Source organism: Bradysia coprophila, unplaced genomic scaffold, assembly GCF_014529535.1.
Source record: "Bradysia coprophila strain Holo2 unplaced genomic scaffold, BU_Bcop_v1 contig_333, whole genome shotgun sequence".
Classification (NCBI taxonomy): domain Eukaryota; kingdom Metazoa; phylum Arthropoda; class Insecta; order Diptera; family Sciaridae; genus Bradysia; species Bradysia coprophila.
In genome coordinates, this window is record NW_023503592.1 from 1,396,318 (window position 1) to 1,411,891 (window position 15,574).

General features: G+C 38.8%; 1 protein-coding gene and 1 long non-coding RNA gene across 2 annotated transcripts; one reads left to right on the forward strand and one right to left on the reverse strand.

Annotated features, from left to right (window-relative positions):
* Positions 1-2,258: 2,258 nt before the first annotated feature.
* On the forward strand, positions 2,259-9,586 carry LOC119079781. Its single transcript, XR_005088231.1, has 3 exons — positions 2,259-2,411; positions 4,562-4,563; positions 9,577-9,586. It is a non-coding gene; the product is annotated as an uncharacterized LOC119079781 (long non-coding RNA).
* A 311-nt stretch (positions 9,587-9,897) lies between these two features.
* Positions 9,898-12,877, reverse strand: LOC119079741 (zinc finger protein 62-like). The gene is made up of 2 exons (XM_037187810.1): positions 12,746-12,877; positions 9,898-12,186 (listed from the first exon to the last, which is right to left on the reverse strand). Exon 2 carries the CDS (start codon positions 12,166-12,168, stop codon positions 9,931-9,933), a length of 2,238 nt encoding a protein of 745 aa, XP_037043705.1. The 5' UTR covers positions 12,169-12,186; positions 12,746-12,877; the 3' UTR covers positions 9,898-9,930.
* Between the last annotated feature and the right edge of the window lie 2,697 nt (positions 12,878-15,574).

Below are 15,574 nucleotides of genomic sequence, written 5' to 3' on the forward strand. Positions count from 1 at the left end.
ACGCCTCACACCTTTTATGCTTTTAAGAGCAACAGAGCCGATAACATTACTGGATTGGAAACGCTGGACAAAATAAGGACCAAAAATACATTGATGATTGTGGTTCCTGAAAGTTCCAAATTCGATGGAAGCAATAAGTTACTAGCACAAGTAAAGAAAATTCAACGACAGCAGATCAATATGAAAATCGCAATGTTTTTCACTCACATCGCAGCGAGAGACGATCTACAATTGTTATTCGAGTGGTGTTGGAAGCATCGAATTATAAACATTTTTGCCGGGTCTCACTCATCTGACGCATTGTCCAGCGACGAGAGCTCCTTAAATACTTTCACTTACAATCCCTTCGGATCATTTGATTTAATAAATGTAACCGGCAGTGAATCATTCGACACATTTTTTCTCAGTCAGAGATCCAACTTTCAGCAACATCCACTTGTGTTGGGTATGGGAAAATCGTTCGATTGGGTGTCTGACGAATATTTGTGGCTAAGTGTATTTCGCGTTATGAATGCTTCATTCACAAAGGTTCAGAACAGTAATACAACAAGTTTGGAGAATGACATTGATATCTCGCCCCTGTTACACAATCACAATGAAGGCATACACTTCAATATGTATCCCGTCTATATCAGCCCAACAGTACTCGTTGTACCTGAGGCCTTAGAATATTCAGAGTTTGCGGCTTATCTACAAACCATTACGACACATAGCCGTTTCGGTTACTGTATCGTGATCATCGTCATTTTGATGTTTCTCTTGAGCCTTTTTCGATACATCAAGCAGTCGAAAATATTATTTTTCGAGAGTATAGCAGATGTTCTCAATCTCATAATGAATGATAACGCAGCTATCAAATACCAGCAACTGTCTCGTGTCGAGCTCTGTCTCATACTTCCCTTAACCTTTGCTGGCCTAATTTTTGTGAACGGTCTTTTGTCAAATTTTCAAAGCTACCTCATGCGCCCCATCAAACAGCCTCAAATTGATACCATTCCCGATATTTTCAAGTCACCGTTTCCGATTATCACCTGGAGCCAAAATCAGAGACAAGAATTGCTTCATACGTTAGAAAATCTATCGCAACATGACGGCTGGAACAATAAAATCCATGCAGTTGAAGACTTCGGATTGCTATGGCACCAGATCGCAAATTACAATAAATCAATTTCGTTTCTAATGGAATTGACCTACGTATACACTCTGCTCAGAGTGCAGAAGCGATTAAATATCAAAGGATATCATATTTGTCAAACACGTTATTCAAAATATGCCTACACCTATCTCATAAACGATGAATTTCCATTTATCGAACGGCTAAATGAGATTGTTCATTGGATACGGGATGCAGGCTTATATGACCAATGGTGGCGTGAAGATGACAGTGCATTTGAGAACAGGCTTCTGAAACAAAATGTCGAACATTACAAAAGTCTACAAAATTCTAATACGGATTTTCCGGTGCCGATGTTTATTGTATATGGATGGTTCGGAAGCGTGATTGTATTGGCAGCTGAAATGGCATGGAAGCGTTTTGGTGAATTGAAATATTTTACGTATTGTAGATAAACTTTCTCACAGTTCTTTGCATATATTCTCTTTATAATTAGCCAAAAAAGTACCATGAAACGTCGAAAAAAAAAACTGATCGAGACTTCTAGAGGGTGCCATTAGCTTCATTAACAGGCCATATTGACCGCGCATGGCATATAAGCTGTCTAGTGTTAGCCATGTCAGTTTTCTGGTGACGTTCTTCGTCATGCATAACGTTCAAATTCCCTTGTTGATCTACACTATCTCTCGAATGATTAATTTGTTTGTTTGTATTGACTCGCTTTTCTGTTAATCGATAAATAATAGTTTTTTGATGGAAAATATTTTCCAATTATAGAGTGATTACAAAATAATTGAATCTGTGTCATTATGTAAGTAGAATGTTAATGAACGTTTACTTTACTAGGGAGGTAATAGGCCCATTCCCTTCCTTAAGGAAAACCCTTTCACTCGCTCGTAAAGTAAAATGGCATACTGCACACGGGAAATAATTTGATACCTCGTATCAGGATGAGTAAAAGTACCTGAGGCTAATGCCTCATATGGATACGAGATATCAAATTACATCCCTGGTTTAGTTATCTACTATTTGTGTATATGCTGAACACGATGTTGTGTGTAGTGCGGTGAGAATAAAAAGATAAAATGAAAAAGAAAAAAATTGTTTGATTGATGACTTGGCTCACACATAACTTCGCCCTTGTGTCCGAAAAAATGGTTCCGTTCGCCAGAAATGTACTGCAAAAAGTCTATTTTCGAAAAAGAAAATTTGTTCCACAATTTTTCATACCCAATCATGTATGATAACTGACAAGCCCGAAAAACGAAAAGCGAGCGGATTGACACAAGGGACTATAGTGGGAAATCCCCACATATGGAATATTATTTTGTTAAGTCGACCCTGAATAAATAGGCCTGCATATAAGTGTAATTAGACCTTAAAATCAAAGGTTTTAGCCACCTTTCCATCGATACCAAACACGTGTGGGTAGAGACTCGACGAACGTATTTTTTATTAGTACGTAAAATTATGACTCACAAACCAATTTTTCCTTTAAAAGTACCACATTTTTCATTTCATTTCATTTCATTTATTTCAGTTTCAAAATTACAAATACAAAAAACATCTGCGTAGCTCTAGTGTGACGAAGTCAATTCGAAAGAGCTACGAGTTTAATGGTTTAATGGTTTTACTTTTTCAAAAAAAGATTTTGGCTCAGATAAATAATCAAAACATAGCTAACGCCGACCCGTACGAAAGACCTATTCGTATCAAAAGCCTTTACTGTGAAACTCTTCATTTCTTTTACTTCATTCTCTACTGAAAAGCTATTCGCCCTTTAAAATCACTTACATTATCTTTCTTTGCCTTGTTAGCATATACAAATAAATTGCTGGAGGCAATATAGACAGCCCCGTACGAAGTCAACTTTCATAAATTCCTATTTAAACAGCTATATACCGCTATATTTACCTATATTTTCCTATGCTATTATATAGCTCTATATGCCTGTATATAGCTCAATATAGGTGAATATAGATATATATATAGATGTCCATATATGTAATGCCTGAAACACCCCACACTCATAACAAATTATTTCCATGTTAACAGAAACTCTCTAAGTATCATTTTTCCCAAGATATTTCTATTTTACTAAAATCCAATATGGCCGCCGGCAGCCATTTTGTTAGGAGACCGGAAATAGTACCGACGCTTTACATTCGTTAATACCTTTCAAACAAAAAAAAATTCATGAAATTCGGTCAAAATTTACTCGAGATATTGACAAAATACTCCACGTTCACTGTACGGCCGAGTAGCCAGATAAGAGCTCACTCCAAGAGACCTACCTCACGCTCCGGAGAACATAATTTCAAAAACTTTTTTTTCCCTGATTGGTACGGTCAATACCTATCTAATATGTTCAAATACCTTTTACTTGACGTATCACTTACAAGTGTAACGTTTGAATGTCCGGAGATATCTTCGAAAAACAGTAAAGCACTTATTGGGCCACAGCTCGGGAGGGGTCGATCCAAAATCACTCATCTTCGAACTTAGTCTGTCTTTTGACATTACCAAACGGGAAAAAAAAGAATTTTCAAAATCGGATGCGTTTTACTCAAGTTATCGTGCAGACAGACGGACAGACGGACATATTTTTTTTCACTGATTTGGCATCTCTAGACAACCACAATAGGTTTCCCCTTACTCAGGGAGTCCAATTCGACGTGTTACAAACGTATGCGTAAACCTATAAGACCCCAGTACTTCGTACGGGTCTAAAAACGAATATTTTTGCGCACAAATGTAGGCTAGAAATTTTTCAAGGAGTGAGCGCTCTTAAAGTGAAATTATTATGAAATGTGTACATCTTAGAAATTGCGAAGCCCCGTACGACGTTCCTTTCAAATTTTAATTTATTGATACACATAGGCCACTTAGTAGCGACCAAAATCCAAGGACCCAAATCTCAAATTTTGTCAACAACATTCCATTCTGCCTTCAATTACCTTACAAATAAAACAAAAATTAGTAAAATCTGATGAAATTTACTCGAGTTATATACTCGAGCGGCCTTAGTCCATTACCTTTCAAATGAAACAAAAATTAGGAAAAATTGATGAAATTTACAAGAATTTTATGCAAAATACACTTAGGAGTAGCCTTTCATTTCTAGTGCCCTAACTCACAGTCCACTCACCCGATCTTTTTTCCTGGATTGGTATTGACAATACCTATCTGTTGCTGTTTCATTTAAATTTCCATCGTTTATTTTGCCATAGAGGGCCGACCCGAATATGCTCATCTTCGAACTATTTCAAGATATCGACGTGACAGACAGACAGACAAATTTTTATTGCGGATTCGTCAGCAGAGCCTAATATTTGGGAATTAATTCTCTAAATTCCCTAAAATTCCCAAAAAGAAAAAAACAAAACATACAGCCTTGGACAGTCAAAAAAGTGCATTTTTATTCTATACGTGTTTCATCGATTTCAGCTGTTTTGCCATTGTAATTTGTATTATTAAAGCAGCTGAAATCGATAAACACGAAAATCATAAAAATATACTTTTTTGAATGTCCTTGGCTGTATTGAAAATAATATATTCAGTAAACATCCGAGGGGTGAACCACTTTTTCGAAGTATTGTTTGGATTATTTGGTGATTATTTGTACCCAAATATTCTCAAAATAATATTTCAAAGTTTACATAACAAGTGATAAAAAGTCAAAAGTCCTGTTTTCATGTAAAGTTTGTTGATAAGAGGCGAAGCTCGGGTCAATAATGACACGAAACTTGATTTTTCAATTTTTTGACGTATTTTACACGCTGTAAGCTCCAAATAACTACTTTGGTTACCCTAGTGGTGTAATACGTTAATTTGGACTTTGAGGAACAACTCGAAGCAAAAAAGAAAATATATTTCGTGATTATTTCGAGGATTATTTGGTGCTTATTTGAGTTTTTTTTTTTAGGACGTTTGAATCACTCTTGAGGCTACTGGTATTTGGATGGTATTTGCTAAATGAAAAGTTGATTATTTTGATTATTTGGATTAACATGCGGTCTCCGATTTTAATGAGTGATAGCCCGTTAGATTCGTCTTTCAATTCTAGAGAACACGTATCGTTCATTTTTTTTCGAATATTTTTTTTAATCGGCTAAAGCGTTCAAAGGTGAAAGCATGTAAGAGGGTTCAGAAAACATTTATTTCACTCAAGAAACAATTATTTTAAGTTATTGTAATGTTATACTAATGTCGGCTTTGGAAAGACCTAGAGTATATGCCCTGGCTGGTACGAGTACATGCACGAGAATTATGCGTATACTCAGAGCCTAATATTTCAGGAATATTTCCGGGTGCCAATAGTTTCTTTATAATACTGTGTCCCTTTATGATACAGTGGCTAATGGCACCGGGTGCAAATAGTCTCTTTATTATACTAATGCTAATCGCACCCGGTGCCATTAGCCACAGGATTATAAAGAGACTATTGGCACCCGGTGCCATTAGCCACTGTATCATAAAGAGAATATTGGCACTGCAAGAAATATAGAAATTGTGAAACTCGTACCAAAATGCGAAGAAAACACTTAGAATAGATCTGTTAATATATGTATGTTTATATACTTTGGAATAAACGCCGAGAGAGAAACGTCAAAATTTTTCGAAACCTTCAAAACTTTTTTCGAAATCTCCAAAATTTTACCTCAAAACTTCGAAATTTTCGAATTTCGGAGATTTGAAACTAAGAAAATTAAAATTTGATATTAAATGTACCGTAAATGAGTTTTGTAGAATACTGGGGAATTCATCCTTTACGAAATGAAACGTTAAGGTGTGTTGTTGGAACATGGGAAATGAGGGACTGAAGTTTTGACAAGTTATTTTTAATCAACGTAAAACATTATTCTAAGCAAAAAAAAAATTAACGGCATGCCTCTAAAATGCACCGATTTTTTACAAACTTAATTGAAAAAATTTATTTTACCCCAAAAGGACAGCCCCCAATACGACCAAATAGACCCTTACAAGCTGTTTTTCAGTTTGAATTGAAAATATATTGCAAGATATTCACTTCGCAGAGTAATTGAAATTATTTTAATGATCAAATACTACTTTTTTCTGGGCGCCCCTTTCGATTTAGGCGCCTATACTGCCTACATTTTAGGTAAAATGAATTTTTTCAGTAACGTTTATAAAAAAATCGGAACAATTTTTTGCTTAGAAAAAGCGTTTTATTTCGATTAAAAATAACTTGTCAAAACTTCAGTCCCCCATTCATCCTAAAGGCGAATTGTTCGATAATAATATGAATTCATCCCTTTACGAAATGTAACGTAAATGAGTTTTGTAGAATACTGGAGAATTCATCCTTGTACCAAATGTAACGTAAATGTGTTTTGTAGAATCCTAGAGAAATCCTCCTTTTACGAAATGTAACCTTTACGTTATATTTCGTAAAAGGATGAATTCCTTTAAAGTGAACAATCTGGTTTCAGCACAAACGACCATTTGCAGGTGATGAGAACGCTTATTGAGAAGTGTCGCGAATACAACATCGACATAGTCTTGCTATTCTTAGACTTCGAAAAAGCTTTCGATTCAGTGGAAACATGGTCGATATTGGACGCATTAGACGAATGTAGAGTAGACTCAAGGTACTCCAACACAATTCGATATGTGTACAAAAATGCTACTTCATGTATAAAACTTCATAAGAGCACGGAGAAATTCAGAATTGGCCGATGTGTAAGGCAGGGTGACACCATTTCACCGAAATTATTCACGGCGATTCTGCAGAGTGTTTTTAGGAAGTTAAACTGGAGGAAAATGGGAATAAAGATAAATGGAGAGTACCTGAGCAATCTCCGCGTCGCTGATGACATTGTACCGATAGCAGCGAATCTAGGTCAGGCTCAGCTTATGCTACAACAGTTAAGTGAAGAAGCAAGCAAAGTTGGCCTCAAGATGAACTTATCGAAAACAAAAGTCATGACCAACATAACATCGGGGACGATAGAGATATCAAAATTGGTGACACTGTCATTGAACGAGTCGACAGCTATGTATATCTAGGACATAAACTGAAGTTAGGTCTGGACAACCAAACTGCAGAAATAAGACGTAGGATTGGTCTTGCAAATATTCTCAAAAGCTCGAAATACATAGTCTCACGGCCATACAAAAGTTTCGGTCTCAACAACGGTCTCAAATACGTTTTTTTTTCACCGGGGCATCGTAGGATGCCCCTTTGTACTTCTACGGGGCTAAAAGCAATGTTCGAACGAAATTTAGGTTTGTCCACCCCTCGACGTGAACCATGGAAGAGCAAGAGCTCTGTTTATTCTCGTTGCTTTTATTATAGTGTTAGCATTTCGTTAATAGACATTTCAGAGGGGGGAATTTACACATCATAATTTTTTGGGCATTGCTCGTCACTGATAGTAGGACGTATCGAATTTTAAGTTCCACGATGACCTGTGTACTGACAACGTAAGTCGTTTTGTGGTTGATTGTTCCGGCTCCCCCCGGAAAGAAGCCCCCCAGACGTCTTTGAGTTTCCGATGGTCATAACTCGGAAAGTTGAGAGTATGCTTGAAAACAATGTTCTAGTGTAATGAAGTGCGTTGATAACTTTACAAAACTTCCGAAGAAACCGATGGTCCCCAGGGTGTCCCTACAGAGATTGCTTAACATCGGTGCTGGTAAGCTATGCTGCGAAGTTCAATTTTTCGTAAATATATCTACCGGAACTATCAACCACATGCCCGAACACAGTTTTTGATGATCTAAATACGTTTTCCGCACACCCGCTATCGAGAACCTTAAAATTCGCAAAAATTCAATACGTCCTAACCGATATGGCCTAGCACTGAGAATAAGCGCTATGAATATGATCTTCGACAAGCGCTCCCTGGACACAGTGTGGATACACGGGAAAAGTTGAAAATTGTTCTCGAGGGATGATTTTCTTCTTCTTCTTCTTTTTCAGCCTGTTTCTATCCACTGCTGGATGTAGGCCTCTCCAACTTCTTTCCATTTCGTACGATCCATTGCCATTTGCTGCCAGTTTGTACCTGCAATATTCTTAATTCCGTTTGTCCATCTCTCTGGTGGTCTACCTATAGCTCGTCTTTTATATGGTCGCCAGTTCATGATCTTTTTGGTCCAACGTTCGTCTGTCCTTCTTGCAATATGTCCCGCCCAGCTCCATTTCAGAGATGCTATTCTTTCCATGACATCAACGACCCTGGTTTGTTGTCGAATCCATTGATTCGTCATTCTGTCTCTGAGTGTTATTCCGAGCATACTCCGTTCCATGGCTCTTTGTGTCACTCTCAATTTATCTTCGGATGCTTTTGTTAAAGTTAACGTTTCCGCTCCATAAGTGAGCACTGGAAGGACACAAGTGTCGAAGACTTTGCGTTTCAGACTATTATTCATTTTGCTTTTGAAAATTAGTCTGAGTTTTCCGAACGCTGCCCATGCAAGACCAATCCTACGTCTTATTTCTGCAGTTTGGTTGTCCAGACCTAACTTCAGTTTATGTCCTAGATATACATAGCTGTCGACTCGTTCAATGACAGTGTCACCAATTTTGATTTCTATATCGTCCCCGATGTTGGTCATGACTTTTGTTTTCGATAAGTTCATCTTGAGGCCAACTTTGCTCGCCTCTTCACTTAACTGTTGTAGCATAAGCTGAGCCTGACCTAGATTCGCTGCTATCGGTACAATGTCATCAGCGAAGCGGAGATTGCTCAGGTACTCTCCATTTATCTTTATTCCCATTTTACTCCAGTTTAACTTCCTAAAAATACTCTGCAGAATCGCCGTGAATAATTTCGGTGAAATGGTGTCACCCTGCCTTACACCTCGGCCAATTCTGAATTTCTCCGTGCTCTTATGAAGTTTTATACATGAAGTAGCATTTTTGTACACATATCGAATTGTGTTGGAGTACCTTGAGTCTACTCTACATTCGTCTAATGCGTCCAATATCGACCATGTTTCCACTGAATCGAAAGCTTTTTCGAAGTCTATGAATAGCAAGACTATGTCGATGTTGTATTCACGACACTTCTCAATAAGCGTTCTCATCACCTGAAAATGGTCGTTTGTGCTGAAACCAGATCTGAAAGCAGCTTGTTCAACAGGTTGGTAGAAGTCGAACTTGTTAGTGTTCCTCTTCGTAATGATTTTCATAAACAACTTGTAGAGTGTTGACAATAGGCTTATGGGTCGGTAATTTTCCAGCTTTGTTGATTTTACACCAATATAAACTAAGCTGTCCTCTAAATGTCCTGTGCCCCAAACATTGACAATTGACAATTTAGTTTTTTGGACACTCCTACTGTACTGCCGTTATGGAACCATAACAGATCGTGTTTCTTCACTGATCGTACCAAACTGATAAATCTATTGCAATGCCGTAGTTTCCGTAAAAAACTTAACTTTTTTTAACGAAAAGAATTTTTATTGTTCTTAAAAAAGGTCAGTCTCAACAGATTACGGCAGTGCAGCTCGAAGGTTTTCTACTGAGTGATCAGTTCTATAAAAACGTAATAACCAGCTCTTCACGTTACATTTTGCAGAAGGGAACACTAGGTTTTTGTATTACAGTTTGTAATTGGAATCTATCTCATTTCATTTTCTTGTGTACGAGTAGTAACTCTGCCTTTTCTTAGTTTTTTGCCAAACGCCCGACCTGCCTCGAAGGTTTGTGTCTGAGATAAGCTACTCGGCAAGAGACATTAATCACCTCAATAGTCCCGATAGTCCAGAAGGGAACCCAACAAAACTCTCCAATAAAGCGTTAAACGTCTTAAATTTTGTCGTTTTATTTGCCAAAAACAATTCAGTTACACAATACCTTCCGTTACCTTCATCATCTTAAGCAACTTACGCCTTACGTGTGGTGAAGGGACGCCGACTGGACGATGAGACCAGCTTTTGTGTTGAGTCAAATCCGATTTCGAAGTAAATTTCGAGGGACATTCGTCGCACGCATACGGCTTATATCCGGTGTGCCATCTCATATGATATTTCACGTACGTTTTCCGCGAGAATTGCTTGCCACATACGTCGCAACCGTAAGGTCTCTCGCCACCATGCGCTATCGTTATATGGCTGCGAACGCCTGATAGGTAAGCGAATTTCTTACCACACACATAGCAGTCGAACGCTTTGACATCCGAATGCGATGTGAGATGCTTTCGCAGTGATTCTTTGAGGGCAAATTTCTTATCGCACACATCGCACACGAACGGCTTATAACCGCTGTGATTGCGCTGATGCGTGTTGTAGTTGCCCTGTTGTGTAAAGCTTAAATTGCATACTTCGCACGTGTATGGCTTACGACCGGAATGGATGCGTTTGTGAATTTTCAGATTTTGCTTGGTTTTGAACGTCTTCCCACATTCGTCACAAACTAACGCATCGCCACTGTGCGAACGTTGATGTTTGTGCAGACCCGTCATGAACACAAACTTTCGGTCACATTTGTCGCAAGAGAACGACGAGCCATATGAAGCCTTTCGTGACCGGCTGCCACCTGAATTTCGGCTGCGTTTTTTCTTTACTGTGTCGCTGACACTCGAATTTTCACCGGAATTTCGTTCAGTTTTTGTGGTATCGGCGATTGGTTGCTCGGTACTGACTGGTTCTTCTTTGATTCGCTCCAAATTCATTTCGTCAACGCGTCCGGGTTGCAACATTTTCGTTGCGAATTTATCTTCAGACTCACTGAGTCCGTCACTTTTGATGTCTGCTCCGCTCTCCGGCGATAGTGGATCCATTTCGATTTCGTTTATGTCATCTGGTTGATGGGATTCGGTCGGCAATTCGTTCGACTTATCGACCGGTACAATCAACTCTTGCTCGAATTTTTCACTTGACTGTTGTGTCGCCTCGCGTTCCCAGTCACCTGACGATGAATTTTCGCAAGTGTCACTGCGTTCTGCAGATGATCCGGTATGTATCGTCTTTTTCTGTACCGATGCTATCGCACAGCAGCCATGTTGCTTCAATTGATGAGTTTTTAGCGTAAATTTTTGTGTGAATCGCAGTCCACATACATCACAGCCGTAAGGCCTAGTGTCGCTGTGTATAACTTTGTGTATTCTCAGGCCGCCCATTTGTGTGAATCGTTTACCGCACACATCACAGCCGAACGGTCGTACCTGTAAATGTGAACGTTTGTGCGCTTCGAGACTCGCCTTGTGATAGAATCCTTTGCCGCATTCGACACAAGTGTACGCCTTACCATCGGTGTGCGTCTTCATGTGCGATTTCAACATTTTATTCTCGTAGAATCGCATACCGCACTCGCTGCACTCAAACCGCTTTTCACCGCTGTGCTCAAGTTTGTGTCTGGCAAGACTAGCTTTCTGTGTGAATGCCTCACCGCAAACGTCGCAAACGTATGGTCGCTCGCCGGTATGTTGTGACCGTTGGTGGATGAGCAGATAGGATTTGGATGCGAATCGTTTGCCACATTGTTCGCAAAAGAATCTCTGGTTGTCGGATGTGTGGATCAGTCGGTGTGTTTTCAATGAGGAACTTTGAGTGAATGACGCCCCGCATTCGGTACAGATGTGCGGTTTCTCCTTACTGTGCGTCAGTTGGTGACGGATGAGACGGTACATTGCATTAAATTCTTTGCCGCATTCAACACAGACCAACGGTTCCTGACCCAATTTTCTTCTCTTGGATTCTTTGCTGTGCGTCAGTTGGTGACGGTTGAGACGGTACATTGTCTTAAATTCTTTACCGCATTCAGCACAGACCAACGGCGCCTTGTTACGAGTCAATTTTTTTCTCTTGGGTGGTTTCACTTCATAGCTTTCCTCGTCCGATTTCTTTGTATTAGCGTTGGTGGACTGTCGCTCTGTATTCGGCGGCAACTGCAGTGACATATATTCTGTTGATTTGCATTTGATTTGCTGTACCTCATCTCTGACCTGAACGCACGCTGAACTGACCATTGATGGTGGATCGATGGCATCGTTTGTATCGATGTCATTTTCCGTTTTTATGTAGAGATGAGTGTCAAATTCCTCGTCGATTGGCTCAGTTTTCAGCAGCACTTCTTCCATCATCCGTGGCTGTTACAATTGCTAGAACAAAGACCAATTTTTATTGTTATAAGACAACCGATTGTATCAGGAAGAAATTAACGTGAAACGGCTCAGTACGTATCGGGCGTGGACGCAATGTTTTTTGCCCCTGTTACTGAGTCAAAATTTTCCGGTAAACCTAAAATGGACCTTCCCCGTTCATACAGTTCCCGGTGGTTTGATTTCCCGGTAACAAGGTTACCAGGATACCGCATTTCTTCCTTGACCGATTGTGTCATCATGGAGAGAAACAACAGAAAAATCTTTGTGCGAAAAAAAACCTTAATTTTAGTTAGATCTCGTTACGTCCACAAGATCTAATTTGATGGTAGTTTTTAATATACCGGGTGTAATTCAAATTCCACGCATACCGTGTACCGGTATTGTTAAAAAACGACCGGAATTGACTTCACTGAAAGAAATTTGAATTCAAATCAAAAATTTAGAATAAAAAGGTTGCCGTCAAAGGAAGGACGACGGTCTTCAATTATATTCCCAACAACTTGGTTTTTGGGACACATAAAACGGACAGGTCAGTGCAATCAATTTCCAGTCCTACCTTTCAGTATTTCTGATCCTGTGCACGATCTGTAGCAAAATTAGTAATAACACTCCCAGCGGTTTGTGTAAAAATTTTTTGTAAATACGAATGACACATTCGAACGAAACGTCAAAACGGTGCTGACACATGAAAGAAGAAAGCCAGTGTTGCCAGTGAAAAGACAATAGTTTAGTTTTGTAAAGTAGGGTGTCGCAATTTCTAAAAAAAATCAGATGATCGATATAAGTTACAGAGTATAGTTGGTACTGTACTGTGAAGGTGTTGCCAAAGCGTAACGTTAAACATAAGCTACACGGACCCGTACGAGATCATTTCGAAAGCACCTCGTTTTTATTTAAATTGCTGGCGATATTGTTAGACCTCTTCAAGACACAAGGTCCGATCTTAACGTCCATAGAAATTTTCTCTCCTCCTTACATCCGTTTACCTTCAACTTCTCCTAATTAAAGAATTTGTTTTTGTATGAAATTTTCGGAACCAATCTGCCACCTCGATAATCTCAGTACAGAAGGGTATCACAGAATTCTTGCTAATTCCAAATGCTGTCGCATTGACAACCAAAGTTTCTTTAATAATTTAGAATAGGATTGTAGACCTCGGTTACACAAATATGCATCCTTTAACACTCTATTTGCTCGAAAGTTAAATAATAATCTTTTCCGAATCGAGTCAGTTAATAAATTTTACATTTGCAGATAGGGTATGGGTCATACCAAAACGTCGTCGACACGTTATCCCAATTTTTTTACTCCTTCTTGCCATTGCCACTTTACCCCGTTAAAAAAATTGTGACTACTGCGTCGAGTTGTTTTTTCAATATTTTCTCGTGCCTGGTTGTAGTGCGTTGCTTGAGTTAGTCAAATCCAATTGCAAAAAAAATTTCCTTGAAAGTAGCCGAAATTTTGTGGTCGAGTTCGACGGTGGGCTCGTGAATTAGGGCTCCAGGAGTGAAACGCTACTCAACCCGAACTGGATGAAATGTCAAATATGCATTTGCTACCAAATTTCATAGATTGATTCATTTCAATCAGTAGCAAATGCGTGTTTGACATTTCATATTTTTTTGCATATATGCTTAAATCGGGCTTATTCGTATCGATCGCACGACCAGCAGTCTCCAATTGATGCTCTTTTGGTACATGAAGTGCGTCTTCGAATGATGTCTCAACATCGTCATATATTCCAGATATTCTTTATCAAAACTAAATTGTTTTTCTCTGGCTCCCGATTGTCATTAGGGGAATTCCGTTCATTTTATTTATACTGAGTATATCGCGTATATTCTGAGTATATCCAGTATATCGAGTATATCTTTGTATATTCCTTATATCGAGTATAAGTCGCACGTGTTTGACAAAAGCCACATGTAGAAAAATGAAATTTTTTACGCGATGGATTTCGATCAAACTCTCAAGTGTGTTGCTTATGATCTCAGGAGTCTGGTAATTAGTTTTTCAATCGGACTAATATACGGAATTAAGAATATTGCAGGTACAAACTGGCAGCAAATGGCAATGGATCGTACGAAATGGAAAGAAGTTGGAGAGGCCTACATCCAGCAGTGGATAGAAACAGGCTGAAAAAGAAGAATATCGGCTGAGCGATAAGACTCTGAAATCATGTGCCAATCACATACAAAAACAAACATTTTCCAAAGTCTTATCGCTCAGCCGATATTGGTCCTATTGAAAAACTAATTACCTTGCCAGACTCATGAGATCACAAGCTACACACTGGCATGTTGTTTGATCGAAATCCATTGCGTAAAAAATTTCATTTTTCTACATGTGGCTGTTGTCAAACACGTGCGACTTATACTCGATATAAGGAATATACAAAGATATACTCGATATACTGGATATACTCAGAATATACGCGATATACTCAGTATAAATAAAATGAACGGAATTCCCCTATTAATTTACTTACTGAATTTCCCTGAGTTCTGCTAACTGATCAAAATGAATATAAATATTGTACAATCAAACATACCTGCACAGCCAAATAGATGGAGTGTGTCGCTCTCCACATGGCTTTCTCATTTTAAAAAAACACCCTTGGCTGTGTGGACGTACAAAAAGAAATGTCCAAAACTTCATCACAATGCACGAAAATGTGTAGTTTATTCGCATTAGGAGCCCAACTATAATATATGCAAATAAAATCAACGTCTACAAACGACGTGAGACAACGACGCACATTTATTTGTAGTTGATCCAGTTGATTCATAAATTTATACAAACAAACAAAAACTAAAAGGTACGATTTTACACGAGTATTGTAATACAAATGTATTTTACACGTACAAATCATATGTTTTGCAGACGACAGGCGACCCGTACGACCATATATCAACATATTTTCTTAAATCACATACATCATGTTCTCGGAATGCTTATGATGAAGGATGACTTTCGTAGAATGTAGAAATGAGCGTGTATGCCAAAATTGTTCGGGCACTTAATTAGGCAGTCGTTTTTTTGTCGGGCTCAGAAAACTTTTCGGGTGTCGCGTGGAGTGAGTGTCAGATATAGTTGGGGAATTAATGCCATTCAGACGCATGGCCTAGCACATTTTTTTAGATGATTGACGATGATTAAGTATAATGTAACTCACAAAATATTGTGCCTATCTCAAAACAGATGGCCCGAGTTTCTATGCAATTTATTTTGGTTGCAAATAAATGGAAGAGGTGGCATTTGTCTCGAATATACGTGCTTCGGTTACGTATGACATTACCTACCAACCTACTATATATCTACCTTGATCAGGACCTCGTAAGCCAGGCTGCGTACGCGGTAACATTCGATATTTAATTCACAAATG